This window comes from Bombus bifarius, unplaced genomic scaffold (assembly GCF_011952205.1).
Source record: "Bombus bifarius isolate JDL3187 unplaced genomic scaffold, Bbif_JDL3187 scf7180000009479_frag, whole genome shotgun sequence".
Lineage (NCBI taxonomy): Eukaryota > Metazoa > Arthropoda > Insecta > Hymenoptera > Apidae > Bombus > Bombus bifarius.
In genome coordinates, this window is record NW_022885146.1 from 1 (window position 1) to 19,237 (window position 19,237).

The 19,237-nt window shown below is 42.9% G+C and overlaps 2 protein-coding genes and 1 pseudogene across 2 annotated transcripts; all 3 read left to right on the forward strand.

The window, feature by feature from the left end:
* The first annotated feature begins 61 nt into the window (after positions 1 to 61).
* Positions 62 to 2,023, forward strand: LOC117215261. Its single transcript, XM_033461653.1, has 2 exons — positions 62 to 902; positions 1,425 to 2,023. Exons 1-2 carry the CDS (start codon positions 62 to 64, stop codon positions 2,021 to 2,023), a joined length of 1,440 nt encoding a protein of 479 aa, XP_033317544.1.
* A 1,026-nt stretch (positions 2,024 to 3,049) lies between these two features.
* On the forward strand, positions 3,050 to 5,304 carry LOC117215262. The gene is made up of 3 exons (XM_033461654.1): positions 3,050 to 3,160; positions 3,410 to 4,021; positions 4,060 to 5,304. The coding sequence occupies exons 1-3, from the start codon at positions 3,050 to 3,052 to the stop codon at positions 5,302 to 5,304; spliced, it is 1,968 nt and encodes a 655-aa protein (XP_033317545.1).
* Positions 5,305 to 17,778: 12,474 nt separating this feature from the next.
* Positions 17,779 to 18,963, forward strand: LOC117215263 (annotated as a pseudogene).
* The last annotated feature ends 274 nt before the right edge of the window (positions 18,964 to 19,237 follow it).

Sequence of the window (19,237 nt, forward strand, 5' to 3'; positions counted from 1 at the left end):
AGCTTCGTTGTCGCAAGAGCATCGGGAGCTTGACGTGCGGTTCCTAGGTCTCTTTGAGCAAATGTCAGCAACAACCCCGTCGACAACAAAAACAGGCGAGACATGCCGGAAACCAGAGCCGACCACCTTTCCAGAGGTCCGCGTGCCCCAATTCGACGGTGCCCTCGAGAACTGGACCTATTTCTACGACACGTTCTCATCCATAGTGGACCGTAACGAAAGTTTGCCGAATATCCAAAAGTTCCAGCATCTACGCTCATCTATAACTGGACGGGCCGCACAGAGTATCCAGTCATTAGAACTCACAGAGGCCAACTATCCCATCGCGCTTGACACACTGAAGGATAAGTTCAATTGCCCCCTCCAAATCTGCATGCGCCATTGGAATTTGATGCGCAACTATCCGGAAATCAAAAAGGAAACTCCAGAAGCCCTAGAGGATTTTTTGGAAACCATCAGCGTAAATCTAAAGGCGCTCGAACACCTAAAAGAGCCCGTCACATCAAATATAGCGATTATCGAATTGATCGCGTCGAAATTGCCCTCGTCCAGCCTGCGTAAATGGCAACGCACACTGCCCCGCCAACAGGTGCCATCCTATCAGCATCTGATACACTTTCTCAAAACACGGGCGAACGGGACTCAATTCCTCTCTAAAGCGAAGGAATCAAAAGAGTCAATCCACAAACACCACAGTCAGCGAACAAGCATACCGCATGGGCGAACCCTTGCTACAACCAGCAGAACAGTAGTGTGTCCGACCTGCAACGGACCTCACGATATCAGACACTGTAAAATCTTCAAGGCCAAATCATCGACCAAACGTTTTCAGATTGTGAAGAAGGCATCGTTGTGTATAAATTGCCTAGGCAGAGGACATTCGCCGACACAGTGTACATCGGGTTCGTGTCGTATCTGCGGTCACCGACACCATACTTACCTACACCGCGAACAAACCCAGGTAGACTCACGGTCGTCGAGCGGTCGATCTTCGAGCGGTCGATCGTCGAGCGGTCGATCGGCAAGCGATTGGTCGCCGAGCAGTCGGTCGTCGGACAGTCGCTCATCGAGCGGTCGGTCGTCGGGCAGTCGCGCACCGAGCGGTCGGTCGTCGGGTAGTCGTTCATCACACAAGCGAGCCTCCACCGAACAATCACCATCTGGATCATCGAAATCGCGGTCGTCCCACAAGTCGAGACGAACATCCGACACTTCACGGAAACATACATCTTCAGCTCCAAGAGGTACGAAAGGGCATGCCTCGTATGAGTCACGCTCAGCCCGGATCGAGAACACCACCCCTACCTCCTCGTCCAAGTCCCAACCGGGGCAAAACTGACTGTCCGAGACTACGACAGCAAGGGGGATCGGACTAACAAACACATCTCCCCACAGCCCTCTGCATCATGATCTGTTGGCCACAGCACAGATCAAGGTTTTGAACAAACAGGCACAACCAATCCGAGCCCGAGCCTTACTCGACACTGGGACGAGCATGAACTTCATGACCGACAAGCTCGCGAATTCCCTCGGTATAAAACAAAGGAGATGTGCGATCCAGATCGGAGCCCTCGACAATTTGAGCACAACGGCAAAACGATACACCACGGCCACAATCACGTCGACGGACGGCAAGTATAAGAAAACATTGAGATTTCTTGTTATCCCGGCCATGTCGACTTTCATACCAAGCGAGCCCATCGACCCCTCGAGTCTGGGATTACCCAGAAATATTCAATTAGCCGATCCACAATTCCATTGCCCAGCCCCGATCGATGTCTTACTTAGTACCGGATCAACATTTGCGTCGCTGTGCATCGGGCAGGTCAATCTGGCGCAACCAGGCGAACCTGAACTACGTCTACAAAAAAAAAACACGGTTCGGCTGGATAATCGGGGGGAGTCCAACGTCCCAAACCGCGATAAATACGTTCCACGCAACCACAACGGCTCTGCAAGAGGACCTCGCACGGTTTTGGGAGATCGACGAGGGACCGGCCACTACTCATCTTTCGGAATCTGAACGACTATGTGAAGAACATTTCCGAAACCACGTCCGACGAACCAAGGAAGGCAGATACATCGTTGCATTACCATTCAACGAAAAGCTTTCCTCACTAGGGTCATCGAAGGCCGCTGCAATGAGCAGGCTCGCCTCTCTTCATCGTCGATTCCAACGCGACAAACAATATGAAACCGCGTATAGTGCTGTGATCCAAGAATATTTAGACTTGGGTCAATGACGAAGATCAACACGGATCACGCCACCGGCTACGGATATTATTTACCACATCACGGCGTGATCAAGGAATCGAGCGACACCACCAAGCTCCGGGTTGTGTTCGACGGCTCAGCATCAAGTACCACGGGAGTGTCTCTAAACGACGCCCTTCATACGGACCCGAAATTACAAGAAGACCTGAGAAACATCCTATTGAGATTCCGGTCATTTCAATATGTCCTTACCGGCGACATCGAGAAAATGTACCGTCAATTCATCCTACGTCCAGAAGATCGTCCTTATCAAAAGATTCTGTGGCGTGCCGACAACGGAGAGATCGAAACATACCGACACAACACCGTAACGTTCGGTCTATCCGCAGCCCCGTATCTGGCCATCCGATGTCTCAAACAGTTGGCAGAAGACGAGGGACCTTGATTTCCGAGAGCAGCGCAGATCCTGCGGCGAGACTTCTATGTCGACGATGCGTTGACCGGAGCCGATACGGAGGACGAAGCCTTATCAGTCAGGAATGATCTCACGAAATTACTTAAGCTAGCCGGTCTAAATATCCGCAAATGGGCATCAAACGATCGGGATCTGCTACGAGGGCTACCTGAAGAAGACACCAACCAGAAATTACATCTCGGTGAGTCATCCACGTTAAAAACACTCGGCGTCTTTTGGGATTCAGCCGACGATGCCATACTCTATTCGGTCAAGACGATCAGTGACACTTCCCGAGTCACAAAGCGATCAATCAGTTCAGTCATCGCACAAATCTATGATCCACTAGGATTGCTCGCGCCGGTAATCGTTCGAGCAAAAATGATTTTGCAACAAGTCTGGACATTGAAGGTAGATCGAGACGAATCCCTTCCGACAGACGTACACACAGAATGGATCAAATACCACACCCAATTGCCGTTGTTAAATGTGGTAAGGTTCCCTCGGAAGACCATCATTGAATCCGCAACGAAAATTGAGCTACGCGGATTCTGTGACGCTAGCGAAAGGGCATATGGGGCGTGCGTCTACGTGCGGACGACGGACCGAAAGAACAATATTTGGACTCGACTACTCACGGCGCGGTCGAAGGTAGCGCCGCTCAAATCGCTGTCCATACCACGTCTCGAATTAAGCTCGAATTAACTTATTTTGACGTTCTTGATTTCGTCAATACGACAGGCCCTGGCGACCAAGATATCGCGGATAGTATACTGGACTGACTCCACCATCGTGCTCCATTGGATCAGGTCTTCGTCGCACACCTTGAAAACATTTGTGGCGAATCGAGTCGCTGAGATACAGACCAAGACCAATACCTCCGACTGGCGTCATGTGCCTACCGACGATAATCCAGCGGATCTCATCTCCCGAGGCCAGACGCCCAAGGAATTCCTATGTCCGTCCATTTGGAAAAACGATCCAAGGTGGCTCCTGCAAAGCGAAAACTATTGGCCGGTCTGGAGCCCGACACCGGTAGTCGACCTCCCGGGGCAAAAGAAGACGATCTGTCTGAGGACGAATATTAGCGACAACACACTCCTCCATCGTTACTCGTCTTGGCCAAGACTAATAAGAATCGTCGCCCGGTGTCTTCGATGGAGACATAAGCAACACCTATCTGCCCATCTCACCACAGACGAACTGACTGCAGCGCACAACAGACTAATAAAAATATTACAATCCAGTCGTTTCGCGCCTGAAATTCGGATCCTCCAGAAAAATCGAAGCGAGGAAGTTGGAGGGAAACTACAGCCATTAAACCCCTTCCTCGACGAAGATGGGCTACTCCGGGTAAGAGGACGACTAACCAACTCCGCCATACCCTTCAGCCAAAACACCCGATCATCCTACCGAAATCCCCGGTGACAGAGCTAATTATAGAGCAAGAGCACCGGAACAATCATCACACAGGGACACAAGCTACACTATACGCGGTGAGACTGCGCTATTGGCCGATCGACGGTCGTAGCCAGGTATGGCGCACTCTCAGAAGGTGCGTCCGATGCTGCAGAGCCAACCCTCCACCAGTGGAATACTTGATGGGTGATTTGCCAGAGGCGCGTATTACCGAATCGCGGCCGTTCACGAACGTCGGAATCGACTACTGCGGCCCATTCTACATCAAGGAGAGGAGGGACCGCAACCGACGTAAAATCAAGACGTACGCCGCCATATTCGTTTGTCTGGCGACAAAGGCGGTCCACGTAGAGTTAGTCAGCGACCTAACCACCGACGCCTTCTTGGCCGCGCTACGCCGTTTCATCTCGCGGCGAGGATACTGCGCAACGATCCTCACCGACAACGGCACCAATTTCGTCGGGGCTAATCGGCAGCTGCAAGAACTCCGGACCCTATTGCAGTCCGACGACCACCAGGATAGGGTACAGAATTTTCTCGCCGACCGGCAAATACAATGGCGTTTTAATCCTCCGAACTCACCACATTTTGGCGGCTTATGGGAAGTCGCGGTTAAAGCGTTCAAACGCCATCTCATCCGCGTTTTCGGCACGGAGCTCCTGACCTTTGAGCACCTCAACACCCTTGTGATCGAAATTGAAGCCATTCTCAATTCACGCCCACTGACTCCCATCTCATCCGATCCGCAAGATCCTCCTGTCCTCACTCCCGGACATTTTCTGATCGGTGACACACTAACCAGTTTACGGGAGCGTGATTTCAGGACAGTTCCATCAGGCCGGCTATCCAGTTGGCAGCGCATTCACCAGATTAAGCAGCACTTCTGGAGCAGATGGTATCGAGAATACCTAAATGAGCTAACCCGCCGCAACAAATGGGACAAGGGCAAACATAACATTCGTGAAGGCACCGTAGTAATCCTCAGGGAGGATAACGTACCCTCTATGCAGTGGCCGTTGGGCCGCGTAATCAAGGTCCATCCAGGAGCCGACGGAATCATCCGGACCGCTACCGTGCAGACGGCAACAAGCATCCTGGACCGCGGTGTCAAAAGACTGGTCCCCTTACCCATCCACCCAGATCCAGACGAGGCCGAACGTCCACACGGAGCGGAGGAGGTCACCAACGACACACCTGACTCCACAGCCAGAATTTGATCGGTGCCCTCTCAACGGGGGGAGGATGTTACGCCGCCTAAAACATCTGCACGCCAGCCCGGGCGACCGGACAACAACCGACCTGCGTAACGTCACTTCGACCCTCAATAAACCTAAGGACCCACCATAACTTTCACTTCCCTGTATTGTTTCGCCATGTGTCTTCAATCCGTTTGTCTTGAAGAATTTCTAAAGCTTAAAAATATTCTCGAGACACAGTCGGTTTTTAGAGAGGTCCTTGGGTTTATTAGTTGCACTTAAAACACGGAGAAAGCGGGTATGCACCCATTAGGAAAATCCGAATAGCCCTGTAATAAAACAAGCTAGGTTTTTCTCACGCTCACAGTCATCTATCCACCACGATGGTAGAAGACTCCCTACTCATCCCTTCGAGCAGTAGTGCAGGTCATGACCAATCGACACCGCGGTTCGTTACCCTCACTCTTCCTAACGAAAGTGGGAACAACCAATCCGCGTTCTTTAGGCACAGGGGCACATCCACACCGAACTTTTCTTCCGTATTAGAAAAAGAGCGACAGACAGTCTAAAAACAAACGCCTAACGCGGCAGTCTACACATAGCGCGAGAGTCGCATACTTCACGCAAATCTTTTGTCGGTTCTCGGTGTTGTCGAACATACATCTTCTCTCCTAAATATATTATAGTGCTAAGTCCATTAATACATTCCTTTCCATTATAAGAGCCCTGCTCTAGCGTACATATCTATCGCATCTTCGTGCGACAAGTTGTTAACTATTTATTTCTCTACGTCAGTGTAACCTAAGTGTTGGAAATATATAATTTATAATTCTGAGAATCACAGTGTTATACAAACTCAATCACCCCAATTATCTCAACGGAAATCAGGGGATCGATCAATTCGTGGTGTCGATTGTTATAATCGTAGCTACCGTAATAAATCGTAATAGATTTACGACCCCCGTTGACGTCTCTCCGCGCGATTACGTCACCCCGCAATTGGTCGAAATTTACATGAGGAACGTATTATAAAATTGAATCCCTAATTATAGCATGTAGATAGTACTTTGAGTGTGGACGGAGGACAAAATTATGCACATTCCTTTTTCAATTCCAAGGAAAAACATCATCGATGAGTCAGTTGTCAAAACACGATGGAAATTGCTCGTTGTTAATTGAGCAAGTTTGATCTAATTACACAAGCTAATGATTTAACTTGAAATTTGTTTGAAGAAATTTATTTTTGCTTATACCTGATGTCAAACGCGGTATTAAGTATCATGCTTTTATAACTATTGTTTTAAATATCTTTGTGTTGAAATATTGTCGTTTGGGTGTCTGTTTTGTACTGGAGGAGTACCCGAAAAAATTACACTCGTCGTGTACAGCTAAACAACTACAGACAGTTGATTCTATTCCTGGAACGCGTTGGATTCGTGTTTACATGGTACGTTGATTGGAATGACTTAGAGGTGGGATACTGGGAGTGTGAGTAATTATGTTTCAGCCAGGATTGGATAGAGAACGCGTTTAATCGACGTTTAAAGATCCGCTTAAAATACACATGCTCTGGTAGTTTCTAATTGGATCGTTATAGATGTCGTATACTTTCTGCTAAATCCGTTTTTGGGAGACATTAAGATGAAAAAGGTCATATTTTTATCTCGTAATGTAATGTAAATTTCGATGATTTGGCTGCATTGGTTGATTTTATGTATCAGGGTGAAGTAAATGTGGTTCGGGAACAATTATCTAGTTTTTTAACAACTGCTGAACTGCTTGCTGTACAGGGCCTTGCCGATGGTATAGGAAAAGATAATGATAGTTTAGTAGAGGTATGTTTTTCAAAATTGTTAAATATGATTAGATATTTTCTGCTTAAATTAAAATAATACACTTGTATCACGTCAAACTGTGTTTCGGGATGACATTTTTATATCAACGTTATTGTTTTTGTATTCGTAATGACGCAATTTTTTTGATACTAGTGCTTCAAGAAAATAATTAAAAGTCAATAGATCTTGTTCATATATTTGATTTGAATGTAATTTAATATATTATTTTTACAAGATTTATGTTCCATATACATATACATTTATATAGTTACTATTCTCTGCTTGTTTCATACGAATTTCATAGTCTACAGCCTACTTTATCTATTATGTGTGTAACTTAAAATCATTGGAATAATTATTTTTGCATCAACATTAATGTACGTGCCAAATAATACGTGCAGTACACCTTCATACGCTATTGATTATTTCCTGTAAATCAAGAATTTTAATATAATGTACAAAATATATAAAATTTAGCACTAAAATTGTCGCACATATATTTAAAAATTAATTGGAGTGAAGTATTTTTCAAAAATTCTTAGAATGTAAGGCCAACGTAAGATTTTACACGGAACTAGTTTCCATTTTCGCGCGTAAGACTACGTCATAAAGACAGGGGAGGGGGTATAAAAAGCGGACTTCAGACGCGCAGCGTAGACTTCCCTTAGTCATCTTACGACTGTGCTGTGAGGAGGGTGTTTTGCTCGGTGGTTTCAAATCCTTTGTGTGAAGTTGTGTGAATCTCTTCTGTTTTGTTCTACATCAAACACGAGCCGGATACAGGTTGGTATACATTTTACTTACTCAATAATTGGGTGAAATAGTTGAGAAAGCATGGCGAGGACAAAGAAGGGACTTTCAAAAACAAACGCCAACAAGCCAGAAACAGAACGGTTACTAACATGGATTGACGAAGTTCGCCGCAAAAGATCAAAGTGTCGCCGAATGCGCAGACGCGATTTACGGATTGAAGCAATGCTGACGTGCGCTCTTTCCAAAGCTAAAAATGATTTACGCATCCGGCGATTATCAGCAGCTTCAAAATGGCAGAAATTTAAAAAACAATGCTTGAAGAAGAAGGTAAATTATACAAATTATGAACTCTACAATGGTGAGGACACGGAAAATCCGGGATCGTCTCAACAGAATCCCCGGGAGGAGCCATCGTGTCCTGAAGTGGGCAGTTTAGACGATGTCGTGTCTAAGTTGGCAGAAATAAAAGTAACGTTACGACGCTGAAGTTGCGGGAAAAATGCAAGCGATCAGGTTTGGAAGACCTAACTGTGACAAGAGGATTTCTCGCATCGTTTTATCTACCAAATGCGTAGAGATTTCAACAACTAAATGGAATCTCGAGCGATTACGGAGCACCGTGTATTACGTCGGTGCTGCAAGAATAGAAATCGCATTACTATCTTGATGTATATATGGATATTTTTTGTTTGCAGTCTCACCGTACGAGATGGCATTGGGACAAGCGGAGGGAGTTGGTGTTTGCAGCGATGCTGAAGCGTACTGCACGCTCGAGGACCCCATGTTCTCCAGTCTCTGCGCCGTTCATTGGTTTGGTTTATATATTATATTATATGTATTGGTTTGGTAATATACGTAATAATGAGCGTTCGAGGTATGTTCGAAGAGTGTTTGATCCGATATTTTTTATTTTCAGAAATATATACTTTGTATGTTTTATAGTTTGAAGAAAATTTGTATAGTACATTTTAGCTTGTAGATTTAGTAGTATCGTTTCTAATATTCGCTCCATTATTCTGTACGTCAAGATTTTGTATATTTGCTTAATGTTGATTAACAGTTTTGTAGACTTTAAGAAATGAAATGAAATTAATAAAATTTGGAAAACGTGTACAGTTTTTCTGCAATCTTCTAGTTCATATTAATGGCAAAAGTGCTTTTCTGCCCCGCATACTACACATAACGAAATTATGTTGCAGGCAAGAGACCCGTACATGTACCCAGGCTGTTGGCCTTCACCGGCAACATTATTTGGCCTGTCTCTGCATGAGATAAGGAGCGACGAGAGAGGACTGATACGGCATAAAGAAGGGGGGAAATGTCTTTCTTTTTAGAAAATCGTGCACGAAGTTTTCTGGCTGACGAATGGGTTGCACCATGATCAAGTTGTACATAAACGTCTCATCACTCCGCGCTTCCGTATCTTGAACATCCAAGCATCAACTAATTCGAAAATCATCTGACACGCGATACTCATAGGCTTATTGTGACGAACTACAGCAAATTGTAGCAAATCTTATTTGGTGGGCTCTAATACCTTTTGTACGTTATCTGTGCTAATGTGTCTTCTCATGTCCCGAAAAGTGTTTTCATAGCTTGTACCACCAGGTTGTATGCGAGTTGTCGAAGCACACAAGACAAGCCTCCACTGAATATCAATAAGGAGAGACTTCGCTAGGGGTAATGGCCCCCCCTAACGCCAATTCAATATTCAGGAAATATTAGGACTGGCTAGAACTAGAGAACGCGTGAAGGGGGTGCAACTGAAGTTAATTCATAAGAGAATCCTGGAGCATCCCTGTCATACGCGTCGGGTGGTCATCGTGGAGTTTTAGTCGGTAAGAGTCCGACACTACTCTGCTGTTACGCAATTACTGCAACAGCGGAGTGTCCATGAGGATTTCTCCACGTAAAAAAAAAAAAAAAAATTTGTATGTGAGTTACTCTGGCTTATCAATATGCCCTGTTCAATGTTGGCCATGCTGAATACTGTCACAGGCGCCTATCTTCCTTAATAAGAGCTGTACGGGATCGAATAATGAGACTACCAATATGTGTACTCGTTAGTGTATTTAAAACAGATCTTGTCGCAAAACGATATCTATACAGACGTTTAGTCACAGTTTATACTGAATCGTTTGCGATCACCTTCGTTAAGTCATAATCGTCAGAAGGAGGTCAAAAGATACAAATTCGTCTTGTTTTACGGTTACATGTAGCGGCGCCATTGTTTTGCCCGGAGTTTATAATTCCTTACAATACCTCTTGATATTCCGAAGCAAAACAACAACATGGTTTGAAGCAAATTCTAACTCTTGTGCCGCTACAGAGCTTTTTAAGGCATGGATAAATTGAATGCATCTTTGTTGAGTCTAGATGATCCAGAATGGCGAACTACCGCAAGTAGAGCAACTAATCGAAATACTAGACATGCACATATACGTAATATGTTTAACATGGATAGGAAATTGTTTTGAAATTTAACAATCATTGCAATAATTACATCGGTTCGGAAGTCGTGTTACTAGATACTTATTGTAATATCGTAAAGTAATTCGAATTAGAAATCAGTTGAAAATAGAAAAACCGTGTACGTCGTGTTTCTGTGGTTCGTTTACATTTAAGAGTGCCTACGTGACTAAAGGCACGTAGTTGGTAGTTCTTACATAGGTATGAGGGAAACAATAGACAACGTTAGAAGAAGGACGGTTTCGCTACGCAAGGCGAGTCGAAAAGTGTGCGTGTTGCGAGAATCAGAGCTAATTGAGTCGTCGAAGAGTAGAGTAGTTAGAGGTATCGAATCGTCGAAGGCTAGAGTTGTGAGAATTGATAGAGTTGTTAGAGAGAGAGAGAGTGTCTGTGTGTTAGATTCGTTGTGACGAGAGTGGTCAAATAACTGTAAAGTTATTTGATATAGATACGAGTATTGCATTTAGTTTCCGTTAAATAAATATCGTTTCCTGTCAAATTTATATATGTATATTCAATTTAATATTAATAAGTTGCAAGTAATCGGGAAAAAATTTCTATCCTTATTTTCCGATATTACATTATTTTCACAGAATTCAATTCATTTATCCATTGATTGATATTAGGACAAATGAGGAACTTCGCATCTTATTACATTAACAAATAAAATGTATTGTTCTTGATAAATGGTATGCAGAATAGTATTGGAAATAAGACTGGTTTATATTACAGTTCAAGTGACTGATAGTAGGAAAGCAGTGATGGAAAGTGAGGCAACGTATTATAAAATTGAATCCCTAATTATAGCATGTAGATAGTATTTTGAGTGTGGACGGAGGACAAAATTATGCACATTCCTTTTTCAATTCCAAGGAAAAACATCATCGATGAGTCAGTTGTCAAAACACGATGGAAATTGCTCGTTGTTAATTGAGCAAGTTTGATATAATTACACAAGCTAAAGATTTAACTTGAAATTTGTATGAAGAAATTTATTTTTGCTTATACCTGATGTCAAGCGCGGTATTAAGTATCATGCTTTTATAACTATTGTTTTAAATATTTTTGTGTTGAAATATTGTCGTTTGGGTGTCTGTTTTGTACTGGAGGAGTACCCGAAATAATTATACTCGTCGTGTACAGCTAAACAGCTACAGGCAGTTGTTTGTATTCCTGGAACGCGTTGGATTCGTGTTCGTATGGTACGTTGATTGGAATGACTTAGAGATGGGTTACTGGGGGTGTGAGTAATTATGTTTCAGCCAGGATTGGATAGAGAACGCGTTTAATCGACGTTTAAAGATCCGCTTAAGATACACATGCTCTGGTAGTTTCTAATTGGATCGTTATAGATGTCGTATCCTTTCTGCTAAATACGTTTTTGGGAGACATTAAGATGAAAAAGGTCATATTTTTATCTCGTAATGTAATGTAAATTTCGATGATTTGGCTGCATTGGTTGATTTTATGTATCAGGGTGAAGTAAATGTGGTTCGGGAACAATTGGCTAGTTTTTTAACAACTGCTGAACTGCTTGCTGTTCAGGGCCTTGCCGATGGTATAGGAAAAGATAATGATAGTTTAGTAGAGGTATGTTTTTCAAGATTGTTAAATATGATTAGATATTTTCTGCTTAAATTAAAATAATACACTTGTATCACGTCAAACTGTGTTTCGGGATGACATTTTTATATCAACGTTATTGTTTTTGTATTCGTAATGACGCAATTTTATTTGATACTAGTGCTTCAAAAAAATAATTAAAAGTCAATAGATCTTGTTCATATATTTGATTTGAATGTAATTTAATATATTATTTTTACAAGATTTATGTTCCATATACATATACATTTATTTAGTTAGTATTCTCTGCTTATTTCATACGAATTTCATAGTCTACAGCCTACTTCATCTATTATGTGTGTAACTTAAAATCATTGGAATAATTATTTTTGCATCAACATTAATGTACGTGCCAAATAATACGTGCAGTACACCTTCATACGCTATTGATTATTACCTGTAAATGAAGAATTTTAATATAATGTACAAAATATATAAAATTTAGCATTAAAATTGTCGCACATATATTTAACAATTAATTGGATTGAAGTATTTTTCAAAAATTCTTAGAATGTAAGGCCAACGTAAGATTTTACACGGAACTAGTTTCCATTTTCGCGCGTAAGACTACGTCATAAAGACAGGGGAGGGGGTATAGAAAGCGGACTTCAGACGCGCAGCGTAGACTTCCCTTAGTCATCTTACGACTGTGCTGTGAGGAGGGTGTTTTGCTCGCTGGTTTCAAATCCTTTGTGTGCAGTTGTGTGAATCTCTTCTGTTTTGTTCTACAACAAACACGAGCCGGATACAGGTTGGTATACATTTTACTTACTCAATAATTGGGTGAAATAGTTGAGAAAGCATGGCGAGGACAAAGAAGGGACTTTCAAAAACAAACGCCAACAAGCCAGAAACAGAACGGTTACTAACATGGATTGACGAAGTTCGCCGCAAAAGATCAAAGTGTCGCCGAATGCGCAGACGCGATTTACGGATTGAAGCAATGCTGACGTGCGCTCTTTCCAAAGCTAAAAATGATTTACGCATCCGGCGATTATCAGCAGCTTCAAAATGGCAGAAATTTAAAAAACAATGCTTGAAGAAGAAGGTAAATTATACAAATTATGAACTCTACAATGGTGAGGACACGGAAAATCCGGGATCGTCTCAACAGAATCCCCGGGAGGAGCCATCGTGTCCTGAAGTGGGCAGTTTAGACGATGTCGTGTCTAAGTTGGCAGAAATAAAAGTAACGTTACAACGCTGAAGTAGCGGGAAAAATGCAAGCGATCAGGTTTGGAAGACCTAACTGTGACAAGAGGATTTCTTGCATCGTTTTATCTACCAAATGCGTAGAGATTTCAACAACTAAATGGAATCTTGAGCGATTACGGAGCACCGTGTATTACGTCGGTGCTGCAAGAATAGAAATCGCATTACTATCTTGATGTATATATGAATATTTTTTGTTTGCAGTCTCACCGTGCGACATGGCATTGGGACAAGCGGAGGGAGTTGGTGTTTGCAGCGATGCTGAAGCGTACTGCACGCTCGAGGACCCCATGTTCTCCAGTCTCTGCGCCTTTCATTGGTTTGGTTTATATATTATATTGTATGTATTAATTTGATAATATACGTAATAATGAGCGTTCGAAGTATGTTCGAGGAGTGTTTGATCCGATATTTTTCATTTTCAGAAATATATACTTTGTATGTCTTATGGCTTGAAGAAAATTTGTATAGTACATTTTTGCTTGTAGATTTAGTAGTATCGTTTCTAATATTCGCTCCATTATACTGTACGTCAAGATTTTGTATATTTGCTTAATGTTGATTGACAGTTTTGTAGACTTTAAGAAATGAAATGAAATTAATAAAATTTGGAAAATGTTTACAGTTTTTCTGCATTCTTCTAGTTCATATTAATGGCAAAAATGCTTTTCTGCCGCGCATACTACACATAACGAAATTCTGTCGCAGGCAAGAGACCCGTACATGTACCCAGGCTGTTGGCCGTCATCGGCAACATTATTTGGCCTGTCTCTGTATGAGACAAGGAACGACGAGAGAGGATTGGTACGGCATAAAGAAGGGGGGAAATGTCTTTCTTTTTAGAAAATCGTGCATGAAGTTTTCTGCCTGATGAATGGGTTGCACCATGATCAAGTTGTACATAAACGTCTCATCACTCCGCGCTTCCGTATCTTGAACATCCAAGCATCAACTAATTCGAAAATCGTTTGACACACGATACTCATAGGCTTATTGTGACGAACTACAGCAAATTGTAGCAAATCTTATTTGGTGGGCTCTAATACCTTTTGTACGTTATCTGTGCTAATGTGTCTTCTCATGTCCCGAAAAGTGTTTTCATAGCTTGTACCACCAGGTTGTATGCGAGTTGTCGAAGCACACAAGACAAGCCTCCACTGAATATCAATAACGAGAGACTGCGCTAGGGGTAATGCCCCCCCCTAACGCCAATTCAATTTTCAGGAAATATTAGGACTGGCTAGAACTAGAGAACGCGTGAAGGGGGTGCAACTGAAGTTAATTCATAAGAGAATCCTGGAGCATCCCTGTCATACGCGTCGGGTGGTCATCGTGGAGTTTTAGTCGGTAAGAGTCCGACACTACTCCGCTGTTACGCAATTACTGCAACAGCGGAGTGTCCATGAGGATTTCTCCACGTAAAAAAAAAAAATTTGTATGTGAGTTGCTCTGTCTTATCAATATGCCCTGTTCAAAGTTGGCCAAGCTGAATACTGTCACAGGCCTCTATTTTCCATAATAAGAGCTGTAGGGGATCGAATAATGAGACTACCAATATGTGCACTCGTTAGTGTATTGAAAACAGATCTTGTCGCGAAACGATATCTATACAGACGTTTAGTCACAGTTTATACTGAATCGTTTGCGATCACGTTCGTTTAGTCATAATAGTCAGAAGAAGGTCAAAAGATACAAATTCGTCTTGCTTTACGGTTACATGTAGCGGCGCCATTGTTTTGCCCGGAGTTTATAATTCCTTACAATACCTCTTGATATTCCGAAGCAAAACAACAACATTGTTTGAAGCATATTCTAACTCTTGTGCCGCTACAGATCTTTTTAAGGCATGGATAAATTGAATGCATCTTTGTTGCGTCTAGATGATCCAGAATGGCGAACTACCGCAAGTAGAGCCACTAATCGAAATACTAGACATGCACATATACGTAATATGTTTAACATGGATAGGAAATTGTTTTGAAATTTAACAATCATTGCAATAATTACATCGGTTCGGAAGTCGTGTTACTAGATACTTATTGTAATATCGTAAAGTAATTCGAATTAGAAATCAGTTGAATATGGAAAAACCGTGTACGTCGTGTTTCTGTGGTTCGTTTACATTTAAGAGTGCCTACGTGACTAGAGGCACGTAGTTGGTAGTTCTTACATAGGTATGAGGGAAGCAATAGACAACGTTAGAAGAACGACGGTTTCGCTACGCAAGGCGAGTCGAAAAGTGTGCGTGTTGCGAGAATCAGAGCTAATTGAGTCGTCGAAGAGTAGAGTCGTTAGAGGTATCGAGTCGTCGAAGAGTAGAGTTGTGAGAATTGATAGAGTTGTTAGAGAGAGAGAGTGTGTGTGTGTGTTAGATTCGTTGTGACGAGAGTGGTCAAATAACTGTAAAGTTATTTGATATAGATACGAGTATTGCATTTAGTTTCCGTTAAATAAATATCGTTTCCTGTCCAATTTATATATGTATTTTCAATTTAATATTAATAAGTTGCAAGTAATCGGGAAAAAATTTCTATCCTTATTTTCCGATATTACATTATTTTCACAGATTTCAATTCATTTATCCATTGATTGATATTAGGACAAATGAGGAACTTCGCATCTTATTACATTAACAAATAAAATGTATTGTTCTTGATAAATGGTATGCAGAATAGTCTTGTTTATAAAAGACTGGTTTATATTACAGTTCAAGTGACTGATAGTAGGAAAGCAGTGATGGAAAGTGAGGCAACGTGTTATAAAATTGAATCCCTAATTATAGCATGTAGATAGTATTTTGAGTGTGGACGGAGGACAAAATTATGCACATTCCTTTTTCAATTCCAAGGAAAAACATCATCGATGAGTCAGTTGTCAAAACACGATGGAAATTGCTCGTTGTTAATTGAGCAAGTTTGATATAATTACACAAGCTAAAGATTTAACTTGAAATTTGTTTGAAGAAATTTATTTTTGCTTATACCTGATGTCAAGCGCGGTATTAAGTATCATGCTTTCATAACTATTGTTTTAAATATTTTTGTGTTGAAATATTGTCGTTTGGGTGTCTGTTTTGTAGTGGAGGAGTACCCGAAATAATTATACTCGTCGTGTACAGCTAAACAGCTACAGGCAGTTGTTTGTATTCCTGGAACGCTTTGGATTCGTGTTCGTATGGTACGTTGATTGGAATGACTTAGAGGTTGGTTACTGGGGGTGCGAGTAATTATGTTTCAGCCAGGATTGGATAGAGAACGCGTTTAATCCACGTTTAAAGATCCGCTTAAGATACACATGCTCTGGTAGTTTCTAATTGGATCGTTATAGATGTCGTATCCTTTCTGCTAAATCCGTTTTTGGGAGACATTAAGTTCAAAAAGGTCATTTTTTTAAAGAGGAGGAGAGAGGTGGTATGCATTGGATAAAGGTAACAATTTTATATGAAGGATGTTACGCCACGAGGCTCACCACAGGCTGTATTTTCCAACCGTCGCTCGCGGTCCTACAACGTCGCAGGCAGACCATCTTATCTGCCCGCCGGATCATATACAATGTATCGACGAGAGCATAGTTGTCGCCAAGCAGCGAGCTCTAGAAACGTCGATTTTTGACCGTTACGTTTTTCACACAAGAAGAGGCATACGTGATCATAGGCGCGAGCGGTGGCGTGACCCGTGCATAGTGGGGGTCGTCTTCCAAATGAGACAAAGGAATAATCGAAGGGCGATCAGTTCCTTCTGACGAGTCAAACGTGACACGTCGACAAATATGACGAGCAAACGAATTTATCTAGAGAGAACGCAAAGTCGAGTCAAATTTCTGTAATATAATAATCATATTATTGTTAAATATATTATTTTATGTTAACCTGTTAATACAGTGTTACAGTGTTATTTCGCGGCGTCGATTAACATAATCGTAGCGAGAATTTACGCCTCTCGCTGACGCGTTTTCCTAGCGACCGCGTCTCTCCGCGAACGGTCGTAACATTTGGTCCTTCGAGCCGGATACAGTGGCAAGTGAAAAGTGCACGCCAGTGACATCCACTACCATACAGTGCCACGTGAATCCAATACAAACAGCAGCAGAAGCGTTACCACTCCAGCGAAGTCAGTAGCGCCAGGGACCATCAGTTTTGAAGAGGCATAACCCTCTTGAAAACGCAAGAACGCAACGACGCAGCCTCACGCCAACAACTAGAGGGTTGACTTCAGTAAGAACACGTCTTACACATTAAACGAGACACACACGGTGACGAGTAACATTTAAACTCGCAACCACAAGGTAAGCTCGTTCATTGCATTCTTCTTACAATCTGCTATACCAATGGAAAACACAGAGAAAGTTACCTCCTTGCATCGGAGACGAGGCTTTCAAATCGGTCGATTTACCTTTCTATCGAAACGACTCGATGATTACGAAAAATCTAGACAACCTAATAAGGCCCATTTAACGGCCTATACGACACTACTCGACGACACGTGGAAACAATATCGATTGTTACAAGAGGAATTAGAAGATTTAGGCGAGATAGACGACGCGCGCGTTTCCGAAGTAACCGACACATATTACAATCTGGTAATACGAATACACACTCTCATGGATGATACCCCAGCATCGTCGTCGAAAATACAAGGCTGCGAGTCATCTAATGTCGCCGAGCCAACATCAATTAAACTGCCCTGAAATTCACCTGCCTACTTTCGACGGTACCATCGAAAATTGGCATTCATTTTACGACTCCTTCTTATCCACTATCGATCGAAGCGAGCGACTTACACCCGTGCAGAAATTCCACTACCCACGATCCTCTTTGACCGGAAAGGCCGCGCGAAGCATACAATCGTTAGATGTCACCGAGTTAAATTATTCGTTCGCTATTGACGTTCTGAAGGAAAAATTCAACTGCCACCGTCAAGTCTGCATGCGCTACTGGGACTTGATTTTTGATTATCCGAAAATAACCAAAGAGACACCCGAAGCGATAGATGATTTTCTTGAGACGGTTAAGGTAAACCTCCAAGCGTTAGAAAAACTCGGTGAACCAGTTACCTCAAATGTCGCTCTTATAAAATTATTCACGTCGAAGCTACCCTCAGCCATCATTCGCAAATGGCAGCGCACATTGCCGGACAAGAAAATGCCGTCATATAGGCATCTGGTAGACTTTCTGAAAACACGGACGAACGGCGACAGGACAAGCTCAGCATCAACCGTGATAAAAAGGGAGTCCGATCAACACAAACGTCAGCGACCGTACGCACCGCGAAGTTACGCATTCACAAGTACACATAATACGTTGGTGTGTCCGAATTGTCAAGGACAACACGAATTATGGAATTGTGATGTCTTCAAAGCGAAGTCGCCTAAAAAACGCCTTGAAATCGCCAAGAGGGCGTCTCTATGTACCAATTGTTTAGGTAAGGGACACGCTATTACTCATTGCTCCGCCGGTTCATGTCGCACCTGCAAGCAGCGACACCATACATACCTACATCAAGACCATGGTCATAGCAAATCACGACCACGTGTAAGCCGGTCATCGAGCGGTCGATCATCGAGCGATCGATCATCCAACGGTCGATCACCGACCCCGCGATAGTCACATCGTTCGAGACGCGCATCCACGTCTCCCCGATCGTCTCCCCGATCGTCTCCCCGATCGTCTCCCCGATCGTCTCCCCGATCGTCTCCGCGAACATCTCCGAAACCTGAATCTCGGTTATCGCGAACGACGGCATCGGGATCAAATATATCGTCCAGTCCTAGACGACAAGGAAAACAATGACGTCATCAAACGACCTTGTGAGAGACCGAACCACAGAAAACGGACTCATTGATCTCGCTTCCTTGTGAACCACTGCAGCACGATTTGTTAGTCACAGTGCAGGTCAACCTATTGAACAATAAAGTTCAACCATTCCGTTGTAGAGCTCTGCTAGACACCGGCTCTAGCATGAACTTTATCACCGAAAAACTCGCTGATTCGCTAATACTTAACCACCGGAAATGTTAGGTCCCAATCGGAACACTCAACACGTTATCGACAACCTCGAAACGTT

Coding starts and splice junctions, on each gene's coding strand:
- LOC117215261 (XM_033461653.1), top strand. CDS start 62: ATGTCAGCAACAACCCCGTCGACAACAAAAACAGGCGAGACATGCCGG. Junction 903..1,424: donor GCCGACACAGTGTACATCGG/GTTCGTGTCGTA, acceptor TGTTGGCCACAG/CACAGATCAAGGTTTTGAAC.
- LOC117215262 (XM_033461654.1), top strand. CDS start 3,050: ATGATTTTGCAACAAGTCTGGACATTGAAGGTAGATCGAGACGAATCC. Junction 3,161..3,409: donor AATTGCCGTTGTTAAATGTG/GTAAGGTTCCCT, acceptor TCAATACGACAG/GCCCTGGCGACCAAGATATC. Junction 4,022..4,059: donor ACGAAGATGGGCTACTCCGG/GTAAGAGGACGA, acceptor CATACCCTTCAG/CCAAAACACCCGATCATCCT.